Raw genomic sequence first — 12,523 nt, 5'->3', positions numbered from 1 at the left:
GGCAGTTCAAAGAATCAGTAATATATTATCTCAAGGTTCTGGAGACCGGAAATCCAAGATCAAGTTGTTGGCAGGACCACACTTTCTCTGAAGGTGCTACAGCAGGCTCGGCTCCATGCTTTTCCTAGGCTCTGTGCTTTTCTTGGGCCACAGTGTGCTCTTTTGTGCTGTCATGTCATCATCCCTCTGTGTGACTGTGTGTCTTCTATTTTAGAGGAACACCAGGCATAATGAAGGAGGCCCACCTAACGATCTTAACTTGATTATGTTTTCAAAGTTCTCATTGATAAGACACTGCGTGGTTGGACTTTGTCACTTGGTGGGGGGGGAGGATTCAACTCAATCAATCGTCTAAAGAAAGCATGAAAATAGAGACACATGAAGGGACTATGAATGAGGTTAAAATTGGAGATGAAGTAGATATAGAAGATGGCAGTGAAGACCCAGCTCTGAAACCCGGAGTTTTGTAAATAGCTTCATGGGAATCAATGGTTGTCTAATATTTATCACAACCTGCTTTTATCAATGAGTAGAACTCTTAAATCAAGACATCATGGTGGAAGGGCATGGGGGAACAGACCTGCTCAGTTCATGGCCACAGAGAAGCAGAGCAGGGGCCGTGTGGGAGAGGAAGGGATGAGGGGCCAGACACAGCCCCAAGTCACACCTCCGTGGCTCAGAGATGCCTGGGAGTCTGCAGCACTCTCTATACTGAGACAGATGACTCTTTAATAATTTCAGTTGAAATGAAAACAACTGCCATATATTTTTTAATCTAGCATACCAAAGGGTTAAAAATAACTTCTCAAAGTTAAACTACGTATTTACATTAGTAGTGACATTAAGTTAAAAAGAATTAATATTGTACACAGGAGTTTGTGAGTGAATTTTTTTAATACTGCAGGAAAAGTAACCTAAGATTTTTATTAGGTAGAATAAATTTTCAATGAGAAATTTAACTATAGACATGAAATTGCATGTAATGTAGAAGTTCAGTAAAGAAGTGAGCCAGAGTTTGTATTGTTTGACTTTTGTTTTCAAATATATAATTTTCCATCATACTCAATAATATCAATCTAAAAAGCACGGCATGACTCAATCTTTAATATTTCTTAACTTTTTCCAGGCAAAGAAGTCATGCCTAAACCTCCACGTATGTCAGTGCATGCCAAGTGAATGAATGAATGCGCAAGTAAAGCAAGTCTTAAATGCACGTCCTCACTTATCCTTTGATTCAGTGTTGAATATTTTGCTTTCAGTAAAAGATAACTATTTTGTCTGAACAATGTGCTTTTATCCAAAATATATTTCTTAGCATATACTATGCTGAAATTTTCCTTTACTCATGGATGGTACAAACCAGTGATTATACTAACCTTGTTATTAAAAATCTTAGCTCACGCTTCCGTTTTTCTAAAAGTAATATTATTCAGACTGACAGTGGGGGACATTTACTTCTCTGTTTCTATTTATTAATCATAATCATGAATAAAAGTAAATTAATATGATAGATTCAAACACAATGAGAAATATAAAAAAGAAAAGTGAATGAGGATAGAAAAGTAACGTAATTGTGTAGCCATTGTTGCTAATGTTTCCTTATATTTTTAGAGCCACAGGTGAAAAAGGAAGAGAAGACAAGTATGTACATTATATGTTTAAGTTTATGCATGCATTCTGTGCTTATAATGAATAACACATCTCTTGGTAACGTTAAACCAAATTAATACAGATTAAACAGCAAATTTATCATTGTGCAAGTTTCAAAAAATGACAAGCAAAATATGTATTTATGTGGGCCATCCATTCTTCTAAAAAATCACTGACATCTATGAAATCCCTGAAAAATTTATACCACTCAGAAGAAGCAACTGACTAATTAGTTGACTTATACAAAACCACAATTTCTCCAGGTTATAGTACAACCCAGATATTCCTCCAGAATAGTAGTTGCTATGAACCCATTCTTTTTCCAGGGTCCTTAGCTGGACGTGTTTGAGAGCTACAGAATTTTTTCAAAAGAACACACAGCAAAGTGCTTCTGAAACAGTTAAACTTGTGATCTGTATGTCCCTCGCTGTGTTAATTTTGTGGAGATACTTTAATAAACTACTAGTGAGACTTACAAAATAGACAGTTATTCTCACAATTCTGGGTCTGGACATTCAACATACATTCTCACTCCAAAAGGGAGAAAGTGGAGGAAATAAAAAAGAAAAAATGATGATAGAAGAAGAACAAATGGAAATAAATCTTTTGTAAACAGGGAAGGAAAGAGGAGTGGAAGGGAGAGCAGGGGAATGGGCAAAAAAGCAAATCCAGTTATATTCCCCATAACGAATGTGATCACTATGTGCACCTAAAATGTACCAATAAATTTAATTAATTAAAACCAATTAAAATTTAAAAATGAGAGAGAATGAATCTAAAACAGTGTAAAAGCTATCAAATTTCAAATCCTAAGCACATTCTCTCTTACTGTTCTGTATTTTGGGGCTTGTATGTAGGAGTCTTACTCTCTGAGCTCTTGGAGGTCATAACGCTGACCTCTCCGCTGATGGAGACCCTTTGAATTCATGGCTCTCTACATTTTGAATTGTTTTTTCTTTATTTCATCTTGTCTCTGTCCCTTTCTGTCTGTGCACAACATTTTCAAAACCCTGTCCAGAATTCCACTCAGTTCATAAGGGTGCAAGACATTAGATCTTTTGGTCTTTACAGATATTTTCTGAGCTAACATCTCTACACCTGTTTCCTACCGGGATGTTTGCCTGGATTCATGAGTTAGATATCTAATCTCTTCAGCAAACATTTGTCCACCCACATACTTTGCTTTGTCTTCAGGAAACACTACCTAGGTAGGTTAAGAATTATCCAAATCACCAAATGCTGATTCTGTAACTATTAACAATGTCTTCATTTTCTTTTCACAATCACTAAAGAGAAATCTGTCTCTACCTTCCTTACTTTACTTAGAAAATATCTCAGGCAAATATCCAAGCTTGATAGTTTACAGATTCTGGTTTGTAATCAACAGAAGAATAAAACTCAGCCGACTTCTCTACTACTTTATAACAAATATTAAAATATTTCTTTTTTTCTAGTGTCCAATAACATTTTCCTCATTTTCTTATGAGAAAGAACCTGAAGCACCTTTAACTTCCATATTGCAAGTAGCATTTTGCTCATAAGTACTCTTACTAAGTCACAGGAGAAACAACTTCATGGCAGACCCACGTATAGCATGATTACTAGTCCATCACAGACGTAGCATCCTGAGCTGGGAATAATTGTCAGTGAAATTCTTCTTTTCCCATATGGTATACAAAACAGAATGATTTTGGAAAATAAATTTGTGCTTTAGTATATGTTTTCCAAAGGAAAACTCTCTGCCTTTTCTCCCCACCAGAGCCACAAGTTAAAAAGGAAACAAAACCAGGTAAATACTTTGTCATTTTAAATAATGTTAGCGCTGTTTTAAAACTAAAAGAGGCTCACCGTTCACTGTGGGATAAGCAGAGCCTCCAAGTTCCTCATTATGTCTTCACTCTGTGGTTCAAGGTGATTTCACATGACTGGATTAGGTGAAATTGGGGTGGCCCACTACCAAAAGTGTCTGAATTATGGTGTTAAATAAACCTCAGCAGAGTCTCCAAGTTTTAGAACATATCTTCGGGTTTTTTAAAAATATGTACAATCATGTTAAATTTGTGCCGAAGAAACAGCCAGGGTGTGAAGGGAGAGGTGACAAGAGCCTGTCACTTGTGTACTGGGGACGAAGCAGCAGCACCACATTTTTACTGTCATTGTGTCACTACCAAAAACACACAGCGCGGTAATTATTGTCTGTGTTCAGTGTTCATGGAACAAGTCCAACAGAGCAAGTTGAGAATATTCCTTATTTTTCAAGGATAGGTGCTTAAATTAATACGGTTGCAGCTTGAGTTCTACCACACATCTGATTTGTTTCAAACCCAGGGTAATTGTACTAAGAAATCATTTCAGACTCTGTCACTTTATTAAGGGTAACATTGGCCTAAGAATAAGGTGGACTTGCCAGTTTACATTCATATTTAATGTTTAAATCCTAGCTCTGATACCAACTAACTGTTGACCTAAGGCAAGTTTTTTAAAGCTCTCACACTCTACATAAGTTGTTCCTTCATTATAAAAAAATTATACAGAGGGGCTGGGGATTAACTCAGCGGCACAGCGCCTGCCTGGCAAGCAGGTCATGAGTTCGATACCTGGTACTGAATAAAAATAAATAAATAAAAAATAAAAAAAATTACACAGAAAGATCTTCAGTATCAACAAATTCAAGCATCTAAATCTCGATTTATAGATAACACTACCTCACCCGTTTAATTCTCACCAGAGCTAATGTGCAGTTACTCATAGCTTAACTGTGGTTGCTCTTATAGGTAACATATTTGTAGTGTAGGAAAGGTTATAAATACCTACCTACTAGTTTATGATTTATTTTCCTGATTAATTTACTACTGCAGGTATGTTTTACCAGATACATGCATTTTTTAAAACTGAAGTCCAACTCCATTTAAAGCTAGTTTTGTTTAGTAACTAGCTAAATTTATATTTGCTAATTTTTTTATTTTAAGAAATAAAGAAAACATATTAGCAAACAGACATTCATTTACAAAATAGCACAAGAACAATACAAACAAAACAGTTACAGACAAAGTTGTAGGAAATTAACCATGGTAGTTGTATTCCTTATTGATATCTTCAATGTGGCTTCTCAAGAAAACATATAGAGACGTACAAGATTAATCAAAAAAGTAATCATTCTGTTCCTTTCTGTAGTGCAAGAGAAGACAGTAGTACAACTATGTTAGCTATAGTGTATATACATACTTTCATAATTTCCCCTTCTTTTCCTTCTCTTTACCCACACCCCTGTATTTGCTATTTTTATTACATTTTTATTGTGTAAGTAATATCCAATTTATTTATTCCTTTGTAGCTGCTTCTGAAAAAACACAAATACACAGTATGTATATTCATTTTGTTTATAATGCTTTTATGAAATCTTCTATAAGAAAGTATTTACATATTTGTAAGGTCATACACTTCAAACTATGGTTTTATATTCACACTTTATTAGAGCCTGAGATTTGCAAATTACACATATTAAAATATAAATAATAATTCTCAATATGTTGATTCACAAACCTACATCTTTATATTTTTCATATGAAATAAAATGACATGAAAGTTTAGAATTATTTTTTTCCCCACAAGGACAATTGTTATTTCCTATTTTATAAACCATTGACCTAATTCATAAAAAATATGATTGCATCTTAATTTATAAAAGCTTCTAAATGCCTGAAATGATTCTCTCATTTTCAGAACAAGACATAGTGAAACCTGAAAAGACTATTTCTCAGGGTAAACCAGGTATTTGGCAGGTGGGGTTTGTGGTATCGGATTATCTTGCAGGGTCCTAGCCTCAGCAGAACACACAGTACACAACGAACTCCAAAGCTCTTAGGAAGCATTCATGTCCTGACGCATAAACCCGTTATTCCCACCACTTTTTGCGCTGAGATCCAGCCCAGGCAGACGCAGCTACACAGCTCACCGTTCCTTCCCAGCAGAAAGTTATCTTAGCACAAAGATCTTAGACCATCCCCAAGGTGAATAGGGTCGATGTATGGATTTGTTTCACCCTGTGTGGAGCAAGACATTCTCAGAAAACTTGTAATTCAGATTGGTCCGTTCAAATGTAATCACCTTAAGCCCCAAATCTCAAGGAAATAACATCTCTCCTTGCTTCTTTCTTTCCTTTTTTTCTTTATTCCTGCCTGTCTTCATTCTTTTCCCATTATTCCTGGTCTTGCATTTTAAAGACAGTAGAGGTAAACCAATGTGTTCTGCTTATAAAAATACAGAATTGAACAAAACAAGATTACTAACTAATTTCTATTTTAAAATAGAAACTTTTAGTTTTATTTTTAATATGAATTTCTTGTATTTATTAAAATGTGAATTAAATTAAGTAGGAATTAATTTTGAGACCATCTCAGTCTTGGTGACTCTGCAGAATACTATCCCCATTTTTGCTTTGTTTATTCAATGCCATGAATATGGCTGGAGAATGTTTAAAAAGTAAAAAATTATTTCCCCAATAAATCTTAGGAAATTTTTTCCTGACTTTGAAAATTGTTCTTCAGAAAAGCTATATGTATTACCTTTGAGTCAGTTTGATCTGTGTGTACTTTTAAAAATATGGGGCACTAACAACAGAAAATACAAGAATAAAGAAAGTGGAGCAGTCTTTGGGGAGGGGCTAACTGTATCCACATAAGCAAAATTTTAGAAACAACTTTTGGAAGTTTCTGATTTAAGTCCGTACAGAGACCCTGCTATTTTCTTGCAGGCCAAGTGTTAGCTATTTTGAGATGAAATACAGAAAGAGGGAGAGTTTGTAGCCTTTGGGTACATAGCAAATGTATGGTGTTCCAGACACCAAACTTCATTCGGTACAGCCTTCCTGCTCTGACATTCTCTGACACCCATTCAGCTCCCTAAGGATGCGTTACCAGCTGGCTCCTCCTCTGTATGAATACCTCAGAAGCAGAGTCTTGCACAGGATCACCGTGATAATGTTTTTGCCTTGACGTGAATCCCCTTGTTTCTGAGAGATGATAAAAGGTTTTTCATATGTATAGCAGCTCCATGTTCATAACCTAAGAAATTTGGGTTATACAGCTAATCCTGGGCTCCCACAGATCTACCTGCATAGGAAGTTTCAAAATTGCCTATTCCTATTTTAATGTAACAGTGAAAATGGAATAAATATTTAATAAAGAGACACCTCCGTGTAGATAAATTCAGTTCCATTCATATTGCCAGGTCAGGGACAAATTAAAGAGCTAACCCTCAATAGTGAGAGGGCAGCAAAGGGCATCTTAGATGGACAGGTTTTCTTTGTGGTCCCATTCATCTTAGGTTGAAGATATTAGCTGCTGTTTTATTGAGAAAACTGATAGGTTTTTCTTGATGTTGTTGCTATTTCAAACCCAGTTCAAAATGTCAAGTTTAAAATATGGCACCATTTTGTAATGATATATGGACAATTCCTACTCGCATTAACATTTTTTTCTGTCACAGAGGAAAAAGTTCTCAAGCAGGCAAAAGCTGTTACAGTAGAAAAAACAGGTAAATAAGTCATTTTATTTCTTCTGTGCATCAGTTTTCTGTTAGATAAGAGCACGCGTACTTCCTGAAGCATGTAGATTTCAGTGCCACAAACTGTAAGATTTTTAATTTTGGGGAACAGTGATATAGTCTGGAAGGTTTTTAATTGGAAATAATAAAAACTAGAATGCTATAGTAATCATTTTAAAATGTGATCAAACTAAATATTTTTTTAATTCATAAGGAAATCTATGTAATGCACTAATTATCAAGTATGCTTGGGTATCTAATCTTATTTTCAAACCCCATGTCTTCAAATACTGAAACATAAATCTGAAACTTCCTTCAGTTTATAAATTATGTAGGCTAGTTTCCTTTTATGAGAGCTCCACAAAGTCATATTTGTATATATAGTTTCTTAAATCTGCGTTAAAACATGATAAGTAGGATACATAATATTAAAGTGAAACTGGCTCGTTTCTCATCATTTCACAGTAAGAAATAAAGGCATGCACAGACTCTTGCAATTTTGGCATCTTTCCTATGTAAAGAAAATTTCTGTGTCTTCAACTCAGCTGACATCTTGGCCTACTAAATCCCCTCCATTTGATTCCAAAATTAAAATTCTACCCACACTGACCGTTAAGAGTTTCATTTCTTACTCTTAATCATCCTAAAAGAATCTGTGCGGTAATTTATTTTTTCTTTTAAAGGAGATAATCAGATTTAAATGCAGCTTCTTGGAGGAAAATAGGAGTCAGGAGAGAACTAATTTTTTATTCAAATTATAATTTATTATTCCATGAGGAAAAGGAGAATCTTCTTTCTTTCCTCCTTTCTTCCTTCCTTCCTTTCTTCCTTCCTTCCTTCCTTGCTTTCTTGCTTTCTTGCTTTCTTCCTTTCTTCCTTCCTTTCTCTTGGGGGTCTCACTAAGTTGTCCAGGCTGGTCTTGAACTTCTATTTCAGCTTTTTAGTAGCAGAAATTTTATCAATGGGCAGGAAGGAGATTTCAAACGAGCATTGCACATTACCTCCTGTGACTGTTGCCTTTTTCTTTCAATCACTACCTAAGTTTATAACGTTAAATGTTCAGATTTGCACTGTAATGTGCTACTGTGCCTCCCTATTTCACAATCATACGGGTATTTAGGGATAATTGAAAAGCTAGCTGATATACCTGTGTCCCAAACATTCTCGCAGATGTTTTTAAGTTTTATGACTTTTAAGGTTTTATCCTTTTTTCAATAAGAAATTTGAAAATTTCTGCAATATGAAAATTAATGTACTTATGCACAATTAATGATAGCGCTCAGAGAAAAGTTTAAACTAAGAAGGAGGCTGAAGGCTGGGATCTCGCTGGAGGTGGGAAGATGTCGCCTGTGGCTAGGGGTAGGGGGTGCTGGCGAACTGTTGCAGTTCCCAGTTTCTGGTTTGGGACCTCCACGGCGCACTGTGGGTCCAAGCTAGTGTCTGTTTTTGATGGGGTTAAGAGACTTCTGCGCTCCCTTGAAGTCCGCTCTTGGCGCTCCACACTAGGGCGCGGAGGAGCGAGGACCACTGAAGGTGCGGAGGCGGCCAGCCCTCGGCCGGGTCCACAAGGTCCGGGTGAGCCGGGGAGACATCAGCGGGGCTCTGAAGGTCTGACCTGTAGCCCCAGGTCTCTGGACCTCCCTTCTGAATGTGTGGAATAACGCTGCTGGGCCCAGCCCTCGAGATTTCTGTGATGGCGTATTTTTGTGAATTGTTGAGGATGTAGACTTAAGTTGGGGTTTTGAGAAGTAGTATTAAAGTTGTGGAACTCTGAAAAATGTTTTGGTAATACCACCTCTGAGAATATATCGGTCATATCCAAACAATAAAATAAAATAAAATAAGGGGGAAACTAAAGCTAAGAAGACATAAGTAACAGATAAGAAGCTATTTTTCTCATGGTTCGTGCTTCGTAATATGCCGTCTGCTTTCCTTAGCTTTCCACTGTCAGGCCCAGACCAGCAAATGAACCCTTTTAAAAAGTGCCTGACCATTTCAATCTTAACAATTTGTGTGATTTTTGAAATTCATTCTCCATACTGTGACCTATAACTAAATTTCTTGTAAGAATGATAAATTGTTATTGCTATGGTTTTGATTAAGTAGCTTTGTCTATAGCCACTAATTAATGTTTCATTATATGAAAGAAATGTTTCAAAATTGTGGCCCTATTATTGACATTAAATGGGTGACTATATAGAAGCTATACTGTGTTCAAAATAAACCGTACATGGTGATACACACTCTCATCCTAGCATTCTGGGAGGCTGAGGCAGGAGGATCACAAGTTTGAATGGAGCCTGGACATCTTAGTGAGGCCTTAGCTTTCTTATGGCTGAGACAACATACCCAGTACTCGGGGGGAGAGGGTTAATCTGGCTCACACTCTGACAAGCGGGATCCCAGGCAGAGACATCAGGGCAGAAAGACACGGTGGAGCCACTCTTTTGAAATGAGGGCAGCGATGACGCAGAGAGAGAAGGATCCAGGCAGGAGCGCACAGCTTTCTGGGTGGCACCTCCAGCAGAGCAGGTTCAGCCACTGAGTTCATCAGTGCACGAATCCAGGATGAGCCTGTACGCCTACTGGGCAGTCACTTTCTGAATGCATCTCAACCATAACAGACCACGTGTCAAAAACAAGCCAAAAGGGGCTGGGGGTGTAGCTAATGAGAAGGCCCTGAGTGCAATCCACAGTGCAGCAAAAGCAAATAAATAAATAAATAAATAAGTCGAAGTGCCTAAAATAAGTTCAGGCAATCAACAAATCCCTTAAACATACATGATAAATAACAAAGGAAAATAAAGTGATGTACAATTGTCAAAATTAAAGTGACGTACATGTGTATAATTTGTACACATGTATATATTGAATTATACACATTATATACAATGTATATATTGAATTTGTACACATTTATATTACACACGTGTATATATTGAATTTGTTTTCGTTAAGCCCCATTAATTACACCGAAGGCAGAGGTTTGCTTTTCGAAATCTGTAAAAGGGAAACCTTTTGCCGTTTGTTACAAGCATGACATCCCCTCCCCCGTGGAGACTTGGGAGGGCCTCCACAGCACTGAGCAGGTGTGACCCGAGACTGCAGGGAAGATGGTTTAAAGGCACAAACATGTGGCGACTGTCACAGGGGTGACAATGGGCCCACTCCTGGGTCAGACTGTAAAGTGGGCCCTCGGCTGAGGCATCTGCGAAATGAAGGCCTCGAGGACGGCGTGCGTGTGTTGGTCATAGACGCAGTGGCTCAGTGTGCAGAACGGGTGGCAACGTCCAGAGGGAAACCCTGGACGCAGGACAGGAAGCTGTGAAAGTGGCTCTGCAGTTACATACAAGTGTACAGAGTCTAACTGAAGCACGCGCACAGCCCAGAACCTGGGGCACAGATTTTAGTGTCTGGACTGTATCGTCGTAGTTGCTTTGATTGGTTTGCCTTTTGCAGTGCTGTTCTAATGATAAACTCTCACAAACCGTAACCTGGAAAATTGGCTTCATAATGTTTTTTATTTTGCATCATTTAATACAACACTTACAAAATGTTCATTTCGTAGAAGTTCATTCTCACGATGCCTGGAGTCCTCCATCTCACCACCTATTTCATAGTTTCAGAGAAACTCTCAGTTCAGAGGTGAAGGAAAGAAAGACAGGTAGACGTCAAGAACTGCTCAGGAAGGCCCAGCCTGGAGGTCGTCAGAGGCTGCAGTTGGCCTGGTCTTCTCTCTCCACATGTTCTGGCCCCTTCACTGTATCCCACTCTATGTGTCCTCATTCAAGTTCCACTTTTGATAAGAGAAAGAGACCTCTCATCCAGCTTGCATTTTGTGCATTTTTCAAGGGGCTAAGGAGCATGTCACTCAGAAATTTTGATGCTGTCGAATGGCCTAGAATTAGCTGAAATTCAACAGTCAGCATTCTACCTGGGTCTGGAGGGGAGGGTGGCACGGGACAGTAAAGATCCAACAGTGCTACTCTCTACAGTTAAGCAGACTGAATCCAATTCTGTGGAAAAGACCCGTACTCAGCACTAAATTGCTTTTGACCTCACAAGAAACAAAGTAGAAGTCAAAACGGGAAACAGAGGTGCTGGTAAAACGCCAAGGGCACATGCTGTCCGACTTCAGATTCCCCAAGGAGTGAGTGACTCAGCCTTCAGCCAGGGCAGGAAAAGGAATTCTTCTCTTTGGTGAATGCTATTCTCTTCTTTCTAAACCACCCGGCCCCAAGGGGGCTTATTCCAGGGACTGGCCTTCAGCCACACAGAAGAAAGACTTTGCAGAGCATTCCACAAAAGAACCCAGTCTTGACTAGAATGTATTTCTATGGCAATGTGGTTTCTGCGTTACAAGTCACATAAAAATAATTTAAGGCATATCTTTTGTGTCAACTAAGGACTGACGCAACAACGAATCTACTGATTGCCAGAGAATTTTTGCTTTCCCTTTATAGGAAAAGCTGAACATCAACCAAAGGAATCTCCCTCTGTTAAGACAGGTATTTTCTTTTGGTCTTGTCTGGGTGATATTCTATCTCAATCTGTGGTTTTTACTAAATTTGAAAGTTAAGGCAACATGGCAAATTCTTCTCATGCTATTTCCTACTACTGTTTAGTTTTGTGGTTTTGCTGTACAGTCAGAATTATTTGAATAAGAGCTGTGTTGTCATCAATCAAATACAGATTGCAGATATGCTGGTCTAATACACCAACATTAACAAAGCAACTTGTTTCATGATTTACAAGATCCTCCCACTACACTCGGTATTAACTACTGTCATTATTGTGATTTATCATACTGATGAGTGTGACTCATCTTGATAGCTTAATATGGCCTATGAAATTACTCACACTAATTTCACTAATTATAAAGTTCAACTGATATATTTTTTTAAAACAAATGTTATTCTTTCTATGAAGCTTAATTCTTTCATAATAGTATTGCATTTTTTAAAATGTGTGATACTTTACATGGTTCAAACACTGGGTGACTAACTGAAAAAAAAAGGTCCATCTCCTTCATCTTTCCTACACTTGCCAGTACCTATTTAACACTTGAAAATATTCAATAGTTAGTTACCATTTTTAATGTGTTCTTCCAGCACTATCTATCTATCTGTCTATCATCTATCTATATCCCCTTTTATTTTCTAACACAGATGGTGACATATCTTCAAGTTTTTAAAATGAAATTACAGGAAAAATGTCCTTATTAATAGCATTCTATTATACAGACATATGTAAACATTTTACTAACCTTTTCAAAAGTTACATAATAATGAGTACATCTGCCTTTCTGATTTTGTTGACTTGACAAACT

General features: G+C 37.5%; 2 protein-coding genes across 2 annotated transcripts in view; both read left to right on the top strand.

Moving 5' to 3' along the window:
* Trdn (triadin) overlaps nt 1-2,362 on the top strand; it is a 302,783-nt gene extending 300,421 nt beyond the window's left edge. The window contains exons 24-25 of the mRNA XM_005389153.2: nt 1,127-1,153; nt 1,612-2,362. Coding sequence (XP_005389210.2) covers nt 1,127-1,153; nt 1,612-1,727 — 143 coding nt within the window. The 3' untranslated portion in view covers nt 1,728-2,362. The remainder of the gene's footprint in view (nt 1-1,126; nt 1,154-1,611) is intronic.
* Nucleotides 2,363-2,763: 401 nt separating this feature from the next.
* LOC102027006 (triadin-like) overlaps nt 2,764-12,523 on the top strand; it is a 36,320-nt gene continuing 26,560 nt past the window's right edge. Inside the window, exons 1-6 of the mRNA XM_013516583.1 lie at nt 2,764-2,783; nt 3,381-3,439; nt 4,985-5,011; nt 5,374-5,421; nt 7,138-7,185; nt 11,658-11,702. Of these exons, the coding sequence (XP_013372037.1) occupies nt 2,764-2,783; nt 3,381-3,439; nt 4,985-5,011; nt 5,374-5,421; nt 7,138-7,185; nt 11,658-11,702 (247 nt within the window). The remainder of the gene's footprint in view (nt 2,784-3,380; nt 3,440-4,984; nt 5,012-5,373; nt 5,422-7,137; nt 7,186-11,657; nt 11,703-12,523) is intronic.

This window comes from Chinchilla lanigera, unplaced genomic scaffold, assembly GCF_000276665.1.
Source record: "Chinchilla lanigera isolate Chin_1 unplaced genomic scaffold, ChiLan1.0 scaffold00035, whole genome shotgun sequence".
NCBI lineage: Eukaryota > Metazoa > Chordata > Mammalia > Rodentia > Chinchillidae > Chinchilla > Chinchilla lanigera.
The sequence above is the reverse complement of the archived record's forward strand: the minus strand, read 5'-3'. Positions and strand labels throughout refer to the sequence as shown.